This window comes from Rhyacophila brunnea, unplaced genomic scaffold (genome assembly GCF_057557595.1).
Source record: "Rhyacophila brunnea isolate RB1 unplaced genomic scaffold, BYU_Rbru_1.0 scaffold_2, whole genome shotgun sequence".
NCBI lineage: Eukaryota > Metazoa > Arthropoda > Insecta > Trichoptera > Rhyacophilidae > Rhyacophila > Rhyacophila brunnea.
In genome coordinates, this window is record NW_028232859.1 from 7,853,003 (window position 1) to 7,871,824 (window position 18,822).

The 18,822-nt window shown below is 31.3% G+C and overlaps 1 protein-coding gene across 1 annotated transcript in view; it reads right to left on the reverse strand.

Annotated features, from left to right (window-relative positions):
- Positions 1–18,822, reverse strand: part of cac (calcium voltage-gated channel subunit cacophony) — a 106,754-nt gene that overhangs the window by 69,051 nt on the left and 18,881 nt on the right. The window contains exons 3-11 of the mRNA XM_085947721.1: positions 18,574–18,702; positions 15,839–15,971; positions 14,303–14,442; positions 10,537–10,643; positions 9,460–9,615; positions 4,295–4,515; positions 3,310–3,413; positions 537–652; positions 152–211 (exon numbers count right to left, since the gene is read on the reverse strand). Of these exons, the coding sequence (XP_085803847.1) occupies positions 152–211; positions 537–652; positions 3,310–3,413; positions 4,295–4,515; positions 9,460–9,615; positions 10,537–10,643; positions 14,303–14,442; positions 15,839–15,971; positions 18,574–18,702 (1,166 nt within the window). The remainder of the gene's footprint in view (positions 1–151; positions 212–536; positions 653–3,309; positions 3,414–4,294; positions 4,516–9,459; positions 9,616–10,536; positions 10,644–14,302; positions 14,443–15,838; positions 15,972–18,573; positions 18,703–18,822) is intronic.

Genomic DNA, 18,822 nt, shown 5'->3' on the forward strand with positions numbered 1-18,822 from the left:
CAATGAAGTCCATGTCCCATTGAGTACAATGTTATTTTCTAGGATTTTTCTAAGAATGTTTTAAGTAGTGGTTGTTTCAAATTATGTAGTACATAAATGGTGTTATTCCTCCACAGACAGATTTGTTATATAAGAAAATTAGTTTATTTACCTTCAATTATGTGCATTTTTTCTTCTTCTGTTGTTCTTTCTTCAGCTAATATTACTTCCTCTGCAACATTACAATATAAAAATGAGAAGATATCGCAATGAAAAAATATAACATATCAATTTAAAAAAATGAGCATGTCATCACGCTATTATAGATGTCGCAGTAGCAGTGATATATGGAAAATCCTCCCGCTTATATACGACCGCCGACTGTAATAAGTTTGAACATTGTTTTAGTTTAATATTCAATATATTATGAACACAATTGTTTTACAATTTTTTTATTGGGGAGTACAACACGGAATGATTTTCTTTTAACAGTTCAATTAATATTTTCCATGTGTTATGATGATGCGAAGAAAGAACAAATATAGAGTAGAACAGACCTGCTTTACATATCCATTCGACGTAGCCATTCAACTCTCTTTCAAGCTGCTGCTGTCGTCTTAATTTGAGGAATTCTTGTCTATTTTCTACTTTTTCTCTTTCCTTAGCAAACTCTCTACAAGAAACATAGGGAACACACAACTGGTTTTAGTCAAGTCTAGCAATATAAAAGCATCAACAAATAATTACAGAGAAACCTCAATTTTACGTGGCGGGAATTACGTTTTTCTGCTATTTGCATGTAGTTTCTGCAGTCCTATTTCATTTGAATATATTTTAGTATATTTGATTCCCGGTTCAACGTTTTTATTTCCCACAATTAACGTCTGAAATATATATTCAAATATCGTTAAAAATTAAACATTTTTTTAAACACATTCAATAAAGTTGAAATTTTAAGTTGCGGACACAATAATTTATAAATACACCTGCCATGTAAGTGTTGAAGCATATTATGTGCATTCCTTTTTTATGGACAGCTGTGATGTCCAAGGACAAGTTTATACAACGAGTTGGCGCATGATATTTTACTTTTTTAACTTTAGCTAGAGCAGGCACACAATATTTTTTGTCTCGAATATTACAGTCACATATCTTAGTGTTCACGTTCATATCATTTTAACATTTTGTTTTTTAAGTAAGGATGTTTTTTGTTTACATTCATTTAAATAATGTCAAAAAAATTCAAACCTTCAAATCAATCAACAATATTGAAAGAGTTTTAAAAAAACAAGACAAAAACGTGTATTAAACCAATTCGATTCATAAAAAAATAATTTATTTTCGCATTGTTATTTTGGCAGTACCTTCAAAATCGTAAAATCGGGGTTTCGCTGTACATGAATATGTCAAAAGAAATTATACAGATCGGACAAATATAAGTAAAATATAAACAACACAATATTAAGGGAAACTATATGGAAATATTCTGATTTAGGGTAGTGTTATTGGTGTATTATCTGTGAAATTATTAGAAAGGGAAAAACAATGGCTGGTCGTGGATTAAAAACTAAAATAATAATGGAAGATAACAAATTTACTAGTATACGACTCAAAATATCTAGATAAGCAGAATACTCAAATGTACACAATGTCTGATATCCAAATATCAAAAACATCAAACCTTTTGTTGAATAATAAAAGATTATGTTTAGTAATCGCTGAGACTGATATTTTCAATAATACAGGTGAGAGGGACTATATACTAATTAGTATACTTGTCATCAACTGTGATAAGCCCAAGATACAGAACTGATTCTGCCATGAATACCTGCCCTTGTTATCCAGTTAATGTAAGCTCCGAAGTCTTGGAAAAATTGGGCTCTAACTCTTTCTTTATGGAATTGTGCTCTTCGTTCCACTCTCCCTCTCTCATTGGAAAATTCTCTAATTTAAGATAAAAGGGTAAGGAACAAATAATAAATTGAAAAAAGAAACATAAGCAGTAATAAATAAATTATCATCATAGCGTAAAGTTATTTAACCGTTGCTGGAGAGTTTTCAGTGAAATAGGCTCAAATTTAATCATTTCGTATAGTTGTGCGCACCATTTTGCAACCAAATGCCATTTTAACCAAATGCCAACTAGAGAAAATATCTAAAGTGCCATTCAGGGATGTTATATTTCTTAATTACAACATATTACATTATTGCCTCACTTCAATTGGGGTTGTATTGTCAACGTTTTTAAAAATCATGAGGTGGAAACATTGCTGAATAGTTTTTTTTGGCTAATTCTATTTGATATGACGTCAGGTCTGGTTGCAATGACAAGTTAGGACACAGACGACTTATCGTAGTGGTCTCAAAACATAAACCTTATGGTAAATATAACATATTATTATCTTGCTTTGTGGAATGCAAATATTTCACGATTTGATTTCGATAAAATTTGACGCAGCAAAAAGTTAAAGAGTGCATTGAATTATCTCTCGGGGCACTCTATGCGCATCACTGGTTTGGTAGTTTGGATCACTATGTAAAAGACAAACAAGAAAAGAATATTCTTTGCGGTTATGCTATAAGCCAGTGGTGGCGAACCTATGGCACGCGAGATGATTTTGCATGGCACGCGTTTGAAGAGAAAAACATACCTGATAATAATAATAAATGACAGATCGCATCGTATAAAAAATAGCAAACACTCTTTAAGAATAAGCATTACGTTTAATGTAAATATATTATAATTGCATAGGTCGGTCCTTAGGCTTTATTTGTTACATATAATATTATCACACTAACCTTATCAGGCGGCGGGGGATGCCACGCCGCGAACCTTTAATTTTGATCGATTTACAATGCTTGAGACCACTGTAAGTAGCGAGAGGATGCCTAATCTGATCAGAGCAATTCTGGTGTCAATTTATGCGTAAAGAACCAGACTAATCAATACATTAACAGACAATTTCATTTATACCCGCAAAATGGTTGGTAGAGTTTCAAAATTGGTGGACCGAAATGTATGGCGTAATTGAAAAAAGTGATAAAGCTTTGTGTGCTATTTTCTGTGAGTAGTATCTAGAACATCATCATTTTTAATAGAATTCTTAAAAACCATATTTCCCCATGAAAAACTGCTCGGCACGTCAGACAGCCGAAAAATTATATTTGGGAAATTTTGGCACGTGAATGTAAAAAGGTTCGCCAACCCTGCTATAAGCTATGCTTATATCGTGAAATAACTTCCAAAATTTAAAATAACAAAAGAAATATTTTAAATTTAACGAAATAATTGTGTGCGTAAATGTAAATGTAAAAAAAATGACAACTTACCCGCTAAGAACTCCAAGAACAAGATTGAGCATAAAAAATGAACCCAACACAATGAGAGGCACGAAGTAAATCCAGTTAAACCAGCTGCCCAGTGCATCATTCGTCTGAAAAACAGAAACAATAACTACTGTCATTGCGTTGAATCTTTACACACAATGAATTGGCAGATCACAGGTAAAAGTCATTCATTCATCAATGGTGGAACGTTCCATTGTGAGTTTTGTCATATTCGAATTATGGAAACTTTGAGTAAGTACACTGCTGACTACATGATACCTCCGGATGATTGGCTTACTTTGGTTCTAGCGTTTGGCGTTTTTGTTAATCTTGATTGTTTTAGCAATTTAGCAGGCTTTTGGTTGCTCATCCCATCTAAGGTATGCTTTAAATACTATTGAATGATGAATTTTGTAAATCAATAGCCCTGTCTTTTTCTCATGTCGCTTGAATCGATGGTCAGACATCAGCTATTGTAACACTGATGTGTTCGGCAATCAAGATTTTGATGATGCTAATACTTGCAGTATTTTGAAAAGTGTCTGGTGTTGTTTAACCATAGTATACACCAGTATAAGGAATGCGGAAAAGGGCATAGTGGTGGAGAGGAAGGACAGTTTCCTCTTCTCCTTTTTAAATAATAGAGATATCGGTTTAATTATTTTCCTTTACTACAGAGCATCCTTACTCTGCTAAGCGGGATGCGCAGGAGCAAAATTCAAAGGAGACATAATTTCTAATTGCTCTACCTACATATGTGGTTGACGAGGTGGAGACATGCCCTCGTGTGGTAATAGAACTATACCTAAATTAGTTGAAATCTCTTGTATAGTTATACGTTATATTACAGTGAACTGTAATACGGAGAAATGTAATACATACAATTTAGATGAAACTGCGAAGAGTAGCTAAAACTAGCCTAGCCACAAGAGCTGTTCATTGCTATCATAAATTTTCAAAAGTAGTTTTGCAATAGTGGAAGACTGACCCAATAAAGGATGGTGGTCCACCCCTCCATGGTGATGCACTGGAAGACCGTGAGCATGGCAAAACCAATATTATCGAAGGAAGTGATCCCCCAGTTGGGACCCTCCCACTGCTCCAGACAAGTGGACTCGTTGTAGTTGCACACGTAGGAGCCATGCGGTGCGTCCGATGCGTTGTCAGTGTTACAAGGTGTTGCCATTTCACCTTCTTTCACTATTTGATCTGGAAACAAACAATCATACAGGTTAATAAACTTATAGTGTTACCGCCAAAGAGTTTGACTAGAACAAGAGGAAGTCTTATGGAATTTTAGTATTAAAACAATGGTCCCTACAAGGCTAATAGGGTTCTAGCCTGGGGGTCAGACGTGACAGGTCGACAAGTTAATTGAGATAAAAAAACACCACAAATTTGTTATAATAGTAAAAAGTATTTATACTATAGTATACTATTTTACTTCAAGTTTATTAACATTTTAAAATATGTGTCTGCGATGCAATTTGGTGTGATATGATGATTGAAATATTTCATGTGGATAATTTTATTTTATAATAATTTTTTGTGTATTGCCTGATTAATATAAATGGCTATTTATCCAATAAAGGGGGTAATTATCATTTATATTGAGATTAAAAGCTATCAATCTATAATAGAGTACCTAATCTTGATTATCAGATAAAAATGAGATTGCGTGATTGATTTGATCAAATGCAATTTGATACATATCCATAGTACAAAATGTCATAGGGTTTAGAAAATATATTTTTTTAATGCTACTTGAGAAATAGGTAGGTACTAAAATACATATACTTATAGTGAATTTGGATATTTATAATCAGCAGTGCTAGTCTTGGATGGATCCTGGCCTCACCTAATGACTTTCTTAAACTAACCCTTTTAAGAGTACCTAACTATCTGCTCCAATTCATTGGTCAAAGGATAGGGCTGGATATTCGACAATAATTGTCTACAAAGGTAGACATCGTTGGCATAATTGGTTGAAGATTAAATTGACAGCTATTGGTAATGAGATTAAAAACTTAATTTAAAAACTCAAGCTGATATTAATTTTAGAAAAACTTACACAAACGCTGGAAGTATAATGTCAAAAGTTCGGGTCATTCTTTAGTTCGAAGTTAAGTTGTTTTCAGTCGAGAAATATCCAGACCAAAATAAATTTGCTATTTATTTCGGTCCAAGATGAGTGAAAGACGTCGGGGAAGGTATTTATCAAGCAGTGGATTGAAACTGCTGATTGGCGGAGTGCATACCGAAATATTATTTAGTCGTCGTAAGATCATTTTAAAATATTATAATGATATTTTTTCCAATGTATATTATGACAGCCTGTGTATAAGTCACATGTATCTTTTTGAATTCCTCTTGTTTTTGTTATTAACTGTCAAAAATGTCGAATGTTTTCGTTGAATTGCCACAATGAAAATATACAATTATAACATAATTATGTTTAATGAAATAATTTTAGTGTGAATTCATTTTAAAAACAATCTAAAGGGTTCGATAAATTGAGTCATATTAAAAACGCTCCTTTTACATCCATACTATAATGGCATTAAATATGATATTTTCAAATATTGGAAAATGAGTCACAAACGGAAGGCAACACTTTCAAAAGTTACTGCCGGAAATGCGGAGGGGCTTGAAAAATAAGCTTTACAAAGTTTGACACGCATTCGTCAAATTATCAATTCTTTTTGTGTTAAAATGTGATTGTATATTGCGATAATGTCGTATAAAATATGTAGGTCAGTACCCAGTACCCACTATTTCATATTTATGAAGTCATTATAATATTAGATAAAAGTGAATATTTAAATATGAATATTATTACGCCCGTTATTTATTAATTATTATCACACATCGTTTCCGGTATTTAAAATGCAGTTAGTAAGACTTATATTTCGATTTAAGATAATAATATGATATTGTGTAACGATCCATTTGTATTTTAGCATGTAAAGCTTCATTGTAGGTATTCAAGTTGTATCATTATTATAACTGTCAAATTATATAAAGGCTGAAAGTACGACTAATACATCTTTCGCGAGTGTGGCAGTGGACTAACATAATAAGGTTTCATTTGACATAATTTAAATTTTCGATATCTAATAAAATGTTCTTGTAAAAATGCTAGAAGATGAAATTGCAAAAAAATAATTTTAGCTTATGCCGAGAGCTTTGAGCCTAAGCTCTTGACTCAATGCTACAGAGGGAATGTTGTATCGGTAGTTAATATAATACGTGACCATTAATACCGGCTTAATATTATTTGTGGCAAATTTAAAACACGCAAACTGGAAAAATGACACGTAATGCGGTCATTGTGTGCACAGCAATGCAGTTAACAGCGCACACGTGCACGCAACAATCGGCATGTGGGATTTAAACTATATTTATGTTAATCAATAACCTGCGTAATTACACGCACATGATTTCCGGCGATTTTATGAGAATGTTCTAAAAACGAAATCGGTCTTGTTTCAATTATACCTAAGTAAACATTGTCATTTTTAATACAACTTTAACCACTTCTTTTACTATTCCAAAATTAAGCTATGGCATTTTTAAAAATAATAATCGTTCACTGTCAAAGATGTTTAAGACAACTTCGCTTGGGGGCGGCAGTTACCCAAAGGGCGGTAAATCGAGGAGAATCATTAGGTATATATATAAATAGCTAGGTACCTAAATTTAGTAGTAATAACGGAAATATATTTCTATTAAAAAATTCAGCTCACTGGTTGGAAACAAAATGTATTAATTGGGTACTATAAAAGTTTTAACAGGACTTTTTTTTGTCGGGTTCGCGATGTCTAGTTTACTTCCGTTGTCCTTGGACGCCACGTTTTTGGTGAAAGCAATGACACGTGCATGTCTAATTTAAAATGTATCCAAATATGTTTGCCAGTCACTCGCGAGTTTAGGAAGTTGTCAGGTGTATTTTTAACTGTACCTATCTGAAACCGTAAACTCGCAATATTGTCTATTGAAGCAGAGATATATTATCTTGTTAGTAATGTACCAATACAATATATTGCTTAGATATTGCAGTCATGAAATAATGATAAAAAGTACTGTATACAAAAAATATGGCGGCATTTTGGCACTGCCTAGGGGCGGCATTTTGTCTAGGGACGTCACTGATAAGAAGATTTCTTGTATGAGGATGAGGCGTAACTAAAAATATTAGGCTCATATGCATAAATCATACAAATCATACAGCGTTTCGTAACTAAAAAAACTTTTCCAAAATCAAAGACGAGAGTATTTTACGCTCTTTATTCTAATTTTTTTTACTGCTCTAACTACCTTTTCCGTCTAATTTTATCTGTCCAAAATCAATGTCGATAGTGTTTTTTGCACTATTTCCATTTTTTTCAGGTACGATTTATTTTAAATCTACATATTTTATTAAACAAAATATAACAAATTAAAATTAATTTTGACTATGCCACCATTGGTTTGCCATACTCTAATGATGTAGATTTATTTAATTGAAATAGATTTTTTTTACCATGGCTAATGATTAGATGCATTTATTATTGCAGACTCATTTATAGTATACTTATTCACCCTTGTGGTTTGAGCTTTATTTTTCAGGGCGGCACTGGTATTTAAAAAAAGTCTAGAATTAGTAATATGTCTAACCGAAGCTTTTTATTCGATGAAACATTATTATTTACATGAATGTATGTAACTTAGTAACCAAACCAAGACGTCAGCATCAGTCTGCCATTTGTTTTCTATAGTTACCAATTCAACCACATTAAAATCTAAAACTAACAAATACTGTACTATAAAAGATGGCATGGTTTACTTTAGCATCCAAACACTTTAATCACGGTGAGTTATTGATACTAGGTATTTCAACAGGGTACACCATTACATATAAATACAATACCTAAACAGAAAAATGGATATCTTTTCCTGAAAAAAATCTGTTAAGATCACTCTTATTTCAATCTAGGTAGAGTTCAATTTTACGTACATATAATATGTACCTATTTATAAGATAAACACCTAGCATTAATATAAAGACGTATTATAATAATTCATTATTGATGTCAGTAGTTTTCTAATGAAATTAAATGGTTATCTACCACTGTACGCACAGTGTACAATGCAGGACGGAAATGCGTCCTTATGCATATGCAAATAACTGGGGAACACCCTTAGCGAGTTTACAGCGATGTAGTTGAAATATTACTACAACTTGCAGAAGGCTTAACGTACCGACAATTTAATTAGTTAAGTTAAATGAAAGTGGGGTTGAACGTTTCCGCGAAAGCCTTCAACAGTAATTTGAAATACCTGGCTGTTGTGGTAATAAGGTAAATGAAAAAATACTTGCAGTGTATTATCCCTAAATATATTTTTAAAGTATCAACGATTTGAATGACTTACAAATGCATAAATTACTGGTACATACATGATCGTATTCATTCATAAATACATATTATTATTTTTTTGCAAGTAGGTATGGACTTTGAGTACCTATGTGTGTTTTTAGTCTGAGACTGGCCCGTGAAATAAAATACATTATTGTTCGATTCGCAGTTCGAATTATTCAATAGTTTTAAATTTCTCTTACAATATTGTGTTTCCTAGAGACGAATTATAGATACAGAGCATTTGAGAATTACATTGCCTTATAAAGTAACTATTGGGAAGAAACATCGAGCTTACGGTTGTACTTATTTGTATTTTAATGAGGCAGCATTGTGATGTTCGATGTCAAGTATTAGTTTGTTAATACAATGGACTCAATCAGAACCTTGAGACACAATTTGAACATGTGGCTAAATAATACGTGAGCGATTTGTATTTAATGAAAAGTTTATTAAATCTTTCTTTGATAACCATTAAGTTGGGACTGTACCGGTACCCAGTAGGGACGATGATGACAGGTATGCCAAAATTCAGTGTTGTCATATTATAAATATGTAATCCATTAATTAAGACGTTATCTACACGAAAAACATCTTTTATACAAAAGGCATAATAATATCATTTACTCAGGCACAGCCCAAAGTATTTGGACAGAATCCGTACCAAACTAATAACACATATGAAATCCACCACTTGAATCATGTTACTAGAGCTACATATTATTATAATAAAATATATGAAATGTTGTGTACTCACTTATATTCTCCACACTATAGCAGGATTTATGGAGAGCTCCGGAGTAGAACTCGAGGCCAATGATGGCGAAGATGACGATCGCGAACAATACCAACAAGCCAATCTGCAGTAAAGGAGCCATCGCTTTGATGATGGACTTGAGCACCACTTGCAAACCTGGATGAGGACAAGAATATTGGGACCGAGGGAGGATTTAAAAAAGATTTGTTAAGAAATTAGGTATTTTTAGAAGCAAACGTGTAGAGGAAAATATAAGTATAAGACGAAAGAAAATTATTAGAAAATGAGTTTTCATTAATATATTTGAATTAAAATTTAATAAATATGGGAAAGTGGAAGGGAATTGAAAGGTATCAGAGAAAAGAGAACAAAAGAAAATACAGACATTAGTAATATTCCTTGAATAGGTTTTAACATAACTATAACCAATACATATTTTAATAATATACCTATTATATCATTAAAATCGTTAAAAACTGTGTAGATAGGTACATATAATTTACTGCGTGTAATTTAGATAAAAAAATCAGCAATAATTAGTAGTTAGGTATGTTTAATCGTGATATTTGATTGTTTTTGAAGAAACAGATATGCAAAGTAGGTACAGTAAAAAAGGGAGTAGTTATCTAAAACTATTTTCTATTTCTACTATATAACATACCTACCTAAAAGTGTACTATAAATCTATTGTATATAAACTGTGTTTTAAATGTTGCTAGATATCGTCAAGGCAAAAAACCAGTCATGAATAATATGTATTAAGACTACAAAATATAAAAAAATAAATTTGTATTATTGTAAAATAACTCTAGATTTTAGACAGTTGCAGACTTCGTTGTCATAAATTTGAGTTTCATAATCATTATCGTTTATGAAATAAAATTAATTTAGTTAATTCTCAGTAAAATGAAATAAATAAATATATTATATGCAAAACGTTTACGAAATACTGCAATATAATAATGCAACATTGATTAGTTTTAAAATGTATGTAAGACGCAGTGTGGATTTTATTATTAGTCGATTAATTTGGTCTTGTAAATAGCTTGATTCCAATTATACAGTCGTTGAACTCACTCGGTATTCCGGAAACCAGCTTGAGTGGCCTAAGCACCCTGATGGCGCGCAGGGTGCGCAGATCGACTTCCGGTCCTGCGTCATTGCGCGGCAGTAGAGTGATGAACCTGCGCGCGCATTCAATCAAATACCAACTACCATGAGTACACTACACATTACTTAGTAAACTACAGACTAAAGGGACATAAATTTGATGGTAAACTACATGTGGATAAAGGATTTTTCTAGCCTATTTTTGAAATGTGGATTTACTGGCTATATTGAATGAATGGATGGATGTAAGTAAATATATAATTATAATATGTAAGTATATTTTATATATATGAAACTGTACTGGTGTATATATTTTCTTAAGGAATACTGACACTTACCATGGAAAAATATAGTGTTTGCGTGTTTTATATAATACAATACCCCACATTAGACTAGTTGGTAGAGTACCTTTCTCTGAAACCGCGGGTGTGTACGTTTGGAAAAAAAAACTACTCGTTGCGTTTAGATTGAAAGTTTCATCGAGAGTAAAAAAATAATGAGCATTTTAGCGTTTTTTAGATGCGTCATAAACGCTTGTCATACACGCATACACGCTGGCATCCTATTGAGGTACACACGTTTAAATGTGACGTATACATACGTAAAAAAAGTGGCACCACTTTTCGGGGCTCACGCGTATGCCGGCGTTTTTTTGAGGTGTTTGTAGCTCTTCTGAAACACGCATATGTGTAAGGAGACCATGTATCGTTCAAGTTGATACCAACCAATCCTTTTCAAAAGTCAATTCATATAATCTCAAATCTGTGGATACTTTGCTGAAGAAATCACTTTACTGCAAAAACGAAGGGAATTTATCATATTTTACTACGATACAAGATTATTAAACATTTTACAATAATGCGAATAAAAATAGTAAAGAATTGTAATAGGTATTTATTTAATATAAAGAAACTAGGACTAGTTAAAATTAATCGTTAAAAAGTATAAATAAAATTATTTAGCAATATAAATAATGAAATTATACTACGGATTCATTCGCAATATAGCCAGATAAACCTAATTTTAATCTATTCTGTAAATAATTACTAAAAACAATTTTTCATTTGTCGAACTGGAATAATTATTAAGCTTGAACTACATATTAAACAGTTATACAATCTAAAATAAATCACACTTCAGTTTAAATATTATAGCTTTTTGTTAAAAATAATTAGAATGCATATTATGTTGAAAAATATTACTAAATACTAAAATCACTAGCTTATGTTATAAAACACATTAAAGTTAATACGCTAGTACCTACTTTCACACATACACACACGTCATATAAATTATTATAAAAATAGTCTTAAATCTAGCGCTAAAATATAATAAATTATATATCTAACGAGATAATAATATTATAACCTATTATTATTATGAGATTTTATTAGAGAACACAAAGAATTAATATAATGTAAAAAAATGTTATTACTAGTAACTAAGCTCTATTTATTATTGAAAAAAAATCACACTGATAGAAATTTAATTACGATCAATTAATTATCTACACTAATAAACGGATTTATTCACAAACCCACTTTATAACTTAATAGGTATATATTATTTAGTGTTATTTAAATAATTTTAAGGATATAGAATATCTAATAAAATGCTATATTAAATAGTATGGTAGACGTGGCTATTTTTTCGAATAATCTTTCTAGTCTAAACTATATATTAAAGAAGGTAACATAATAATAATACGATATTAATGTTTACTTGTATTTCCGTATATTTTTTTTTTGAAAATAGAATATTAATTTCTAATTTAGGATAACAATATACTTATTTTATTAATTTATATGTAATATGAAATAAACGTGCTGAGAAAAAGGCTAAGAGCGTTGATTAAGCAAATTAAATTTTAAATATTATAACAGCTATACCGTAAAATATTGTATTTTAAAATTTATAATAATTGATTTAGTTGAGTGTTAACTAACTAACATAACTAAAAGTATCCTAGGATTAAAATATATTTTATCTTTGCTAGTATACTATATAAGTAAATAAAAGAAAAAAACACTGAAATAAATATTATAATTTTGAGGTTAGATGTATAAAAATGTCTAGAATTAAATTACACTGTATTGCTAAAGCAAGAATAGTCAGTAGAGTTGGAAGTTCTATTTATTCTAGCGTTGACTTTTCCTAAAAAAAATATACTAAGAGTACAATTTCATAATGAAACATGTAAGAAACACTGCTTTCTTCGCGGACTAAATACGACGAAGGATAATAATAAACTTCTCTGCATCTAGCACTACAAAACATGAAAAAACGCTCATAGTTATTGGTAGTGGTAGTTGTTGGGTGAATTACTTGGGATCCTGGACACCAGCTTTAGAGGTCTCAGCACGCGAAAAGACCTCAACATCCTCAGATCGACATCCACGTTGCTCTCCGCAAAAATTGTCATTGACCTTACCGTGTGAAAAATCAACGTTATTTAGGATGCATTTTCTATTACATCATCCCTTTCACGTGTAAATTTGAGAAGTTCATTATTACACTAAATTAAATGTAGAAGCCGTCTACGCACTTTTTCATCGTATTAAAATGCGTGTTATATACGTTATTATAAATAAACTCGGCGTTGGATTCACAGACAATTATTGATGATCAAACAAATGATTGTAGACGAAGAAATAAGTTGGCTGTATTATTCAGATTTTTTTTTTTAAATTCACTTATATGACTCATTAAATAATTAACCGAAAACTCGACATATTCAATATTATAAAAGAGACACTCATCTTTGTTGCAAAACAAAGTGATTAATTACACACATTAATAGTTTTTTTAACATGACGATATGAATGATTGTGCAATTTTTCACGTGGTAAATTATCCTGTTTATGCTTACTTTTATATCATATTAAATTTGATTGACATATTATTATACTTACTTGGAGTTTTAGGCACGTTTCAGACGGGACACCGGTGTCCGCTCGTATATAACATAGGAGGCCTTTGTATTCGAATGAAGTGGCCTTTGTACTATGTTTATGAACACTCCAGAGCTAATGAGTCAACGCGTGTCCGGTACACTTTTCCGTCGTCCGCTACATTCTCAAGCCACTGATACACTTGTTTTTATTACCACAGCCAGTTTTATGTTCTAATTTATAACGTGAAATTATGCGTTGACTCATTAGCTCTGGGGCGTTCATAGACATAATATAAAGGCCCTTTTATTCGAATACAAAGGCCTCCTATATTATATACGAGCGCGACACCGGTGTCCCGTCTGATGCGGGGGTAAGATTTGTATGCACATAACATACGAGTATTACTGATACAGAATACAATATCAAACGATTATTGCATCAATATCTTTGAATTTTATTAATTATAACCTCAATTTAAATGCTAATAGAGTTTAACCTTTAAATCAGTTAAAAGTTTCAAATAATGGTGTATCGATAATAAACCGGATTGGAAACTATGGAGATACCATCATAAATCGTCCGGTATTTGAATTTAGAACTGAGCTTATCACAGTGTAAAAAGTACTGAATGATATGCCAAATGTTAGCATGTGGCGCTCTCACTCAGCGGACAATTTATACTGGTGAATCTATATTAGTTAATTTAGCCAATAAAATTAGTTTATATCACTCGTACCAGACATTCGTCCATTCGTCATTTAATAGATCTATGATAATTTAATAGATATAATGCATGGTTAATGTCTAATGATTTCTACAAAGTAGATAGAAAGTCTTACCCGGTTACTACTACGAAAAAATCCATAATGTTCCAAATGTTCCGAAGATACGATCCTCTATGTAGTACAAAGCCTAACGCTAAAATCTTGAGGGACGCTTCTACGCAAAATATTCCTAAAAAGTAGACTTCTGTCTTTTCCTGAAAGAAAAATATACAATAATAATCAGAATCCAATAACTTTAAATCGATACTAATCCTAAATAAGATAGATTTTTGCAAATATCTTGGTTTCATGACCACAATTCTGCAGTAATTGATAAATATTACAAGAAAAGAGGAAAACTGACAGTTTTATTACACTTTAACAATATTACTATGGTGTACCTACAATATTATTTGTATAGCAATATATAACTAGGTATGTATTTTTGTCTTATTTAATTAAACATTATTTAGGTTAACTTATATAATTTAACATAAATAATTTTGAAAAACACTTTCTGAGGGAGTATATTATAGCCAATAGAAAAAATCTTTTTTGAAAAAAGTAAGCCACCCCGACGAGGAATCGAACCCTGTATCTCCTGGGTTTACGCCCCATCCGTCGCATTTACCAATATGCTACGCAGTGACATACTAATTGTGACAAATTTTAACTATTGGTCAATTTTAATACCTACTAATCAGCGCCCTTCCAAATCAAGCTAAACCCGGGAGATACAGGGTTCGATTCCCCGTCGGGGTGGCTTACTTTTTTCAAAAAAATTTTTTTTTTATTGGTTATAATATACTCTCACAGAAAGTGTTTTTCAAAATTATGTATGTTCAATAATTAAAATGATACATTCTTAAATCTTGTGAATTATTCGTTGAATAAAAGAAATAGTTAATTATCATATAATTTAGTTTAAAATCAAATAATAACAATTTAACCAATAATTGCAAGAGAACAAACATTACTTGTATCACACGCTTTAAGACAGTATACTTATGAACACATTATAGTGATGGTGGTTATACGAAGGTATCACACAATATATTTTTTATTGAAAATTAAAATTATTCAATAAATAATTTCTATAGTTTTCGGCTATGTTATTTACACATTTAAATGTGTATGAATAGTACATTGTTTGCGCATACGAAAGTAAAGTTTACCTTTCATCCAGGTAACATTACAAATTGGCGTCAATATTTACTATTTTGTAAGGTAGGCTTTAGCTTTAGAATTTCAAATATTATGGATCGCATTGGATACGGATTGATATTGAAAATCACAGCGATTCAGTTCATTATACGGTCAATCTGGATCGCGATCATGGATTAAACGGACTCGATCGCGATCAACATTGAATGTGTAACGCCTGCATAAAAAGCTCGCCAAAGAGTGTTCGTTATAATATTATTTGCGACTAATAGAGTTATATCATTGTGGAATATAACAATAATATAATAGTGGTAAATTGTATTCTTCGTATTGAGTTTTTAATTAATAGTTTGTAAAAGTATTTCTCTAGAATTTGACAAAGAAATAATTTCTGTCATTTTCGAATATGGAATGCTCTTAATTGATGGTAATTATGGTGATGCTTACCAGCTTCTGCGCCAGTATAGTCTTGTCCCCATGCGGCAGATGCTCTTCCAGGGCCAGCACGACGCAGTTGGCGATGATGGTGAGGAGAACCGCGTACTCGAATGGAGGCCACTCTATTATGAATCGTGTGTACCTGATAACCAAGAAAATATTATTATATTATATGAAAACATTGTAAGATATATTACATACTCCACAGTCTCAAATAACTATTAACATAATCAACTTGTAAAGTACGTTTGGTTATATTAAAATGTACCATACTGAATATAACATTACTGGTTTAAAATACAATTATTTGAATGATTTGTTTGAACAATTAATACAATCAACTGAGGAACATAATAGAATTTAAATGGTTTTAAATTTTTTAAGATTATATTTGAATATTTTTAGCCTATAAGGCTTCTTCGTGCACCATGCACAATCACATATCGTAAATATGCATCTGACACAGTTTATTGTTAATTAACATTGAATTAATATAGTAAAATATAGATAATAATAATTACAAGATAAAAAGAACTTTTTATATACAACGTTTTTAAATTTTCTGTTGAATCATATAAACTTGACTTGACTAGCTTAAACGATCAAAAAAAAATTGTACTTGATAGAAATAATACTGAAATATCAATTTGACATGTCATATTGATTTCCATAGTAACGCACGTATATATTAATAATTTAGTTGTTAGGACCGATAATGGTGTCGAAATAAATTTTCATACAAAACAGAATTAACTGAAAATGAATTCAATTCTACTTAAAGATGGCTAAAAGTAGCTTAAATTAGCATTAAAAAAATATTAAAAAGTATTAAAAAAATGCATTGGCATCCTGTTCTGATATATTCTAAAAGTTTCAAATGTCTAGCTAGTCTGGAAGTTAGTTAAAAATCGATTGCAAGATTTGTACCGGACAAAGAACCACCGGACAAATAAGAGTACGAGCTTAGAAAAACGTTGTAAAAAGGTATTATGTCTAAGTAAAGAATTTCCCGGGTATTAGGAAAGAAAACATGGATTTTTCTTATATTATAATTAAAATATGTTCTGTGTATTTACTAAAAAAATTATTTGAAATGACGCAATATTAATTCTAAGTAAATAGGTACGGAAACTGTACATATATTGTAATGCTAAGTACTTTTATTTAGTAACATTTTGTATAATGTGGTAGATAATTATTGAGCTTCGTATTATGAAATAATTACAAATTATGAGAATATACTAAATTCAACACAAATTTTATGTTATTATTTAAATATTACTTTTTTTAAAAATTTTATCAAATGTTACTATGAATAAACACAAGTGAATTGGTCCTGAAAGATATTATAATTTGCGATAGAAAATTTTTGTACTTAATTATTAATATTCCGCAAACTCGGAATCTTGAAAAACACTGATTCAGAGGTAAAGAAACATATAATTAGAGACATACAATGATTATGCCTTCAATAGTACAGTTTAGCTAACAATCTATGTGAAATGATAATAAAAAATTACCACATTTATAGGATTTTGCGAACAGAATATTAATAATTAAAATTAAAAACTCTGTGTTAATATTTTGCAATAGATTAAATTAAGGCTGATCATTTAAAATACAATTGCCTGCCAATTTTTGGTGGATATAACATTTAATAAAACAAATCACGATACAATAATTCTTTTTATATATGAATTAATAACGATAATTTCAACAGCTTAAAAAGATATTTTTAACAGGTCCTGATTATTTTGAAATTATGTTAAATACGTATTATGTTGCAATTTATAAAAAATAAAAATTGTAAATAATGTATAGGTACACACTGTAGAATGAAAATTATACTAATAAACGAAAGATTCATTTTCATCAAAACAATCAATGAAAGTGTGATACATTTTATTGGGACACCGTTGCATATTATACTAAAGAACAATGGGATATTTACCACCTTATTTTATTATAAATATAACCATACACTTATATAGGTATATTTTTTGTTTTTGTTTGATATTATTATTATTTAAAATTTCAGTAATAATGCAAAATCAAAAAAAAAATACTTTCAATATTGTTATGTTTTTAATAAAATGGGTATTTTTAAAAATACATTCAAATATTGTTTTATTTACTACACCCAACGAGATATTACGAGTGCACTTGCTTAACGTGCACGCCTCACACTCCGCCCCGCAAAACGCTGCCACTGAGGCATTACGCCAAGGTGCTACAATTTTTAGATTGCAATGCGTCTCCATAGTTGGTACAAGTGTACCTCTACCAAACTATAGTGCAAAATCTTTACGGTGATAGGCGGCGGCTTGGAGAATTAAATCCCCTCCTCTCGCGTTTCAGTACTTACAATACTTCAAAATCGAAAACCATAGACACGAGCGCCGCCACCAGGTCTCACGTTAAAGATTTCGCAGTCTATTTAGGCAGCGTCCAATCGCCTTGCTGATGCCCGACTTTCCGTGCGAGATGTCACATTAAGAATAAGAAAACAATTTACAGTTTTAATGAATGTAATAGAATAATTAGTATTAATTACAAATAGAATGAATACTTATTTTTTAGCGCGCAAATTCAGCAAGGAAATCATACCTTTTGTGAGCATGGTAACGAATTTTGGACACCGTTGACAAAAAGTATATGTGATACCTCTCCTTCACAATACGATTTTTCGAGATAAGTCCAGCTATGTCCGTATTCTATGTTAAAAGATAACGTGGAACAGTTACCTTCTGATGGGGTTCTCGTCGGAGAGAAAGAAGAGCGAGCTGGGCCCCCCGGGGGCGGCGGGCGCGTGCTGTCCGCCCATCGCGTCACCTGCCGCCCCTGCCTGCGCCGCCTCCTGCGCCGCGGCCAACCTGCAAATACATTAATACACCACATTATTATCACTAAACAATCAAATACATTATGTAAACGTTCCTACTGCATCCGGGTAATTAATATTTTTCATTAGACACCACTCAAATTAATTAAAA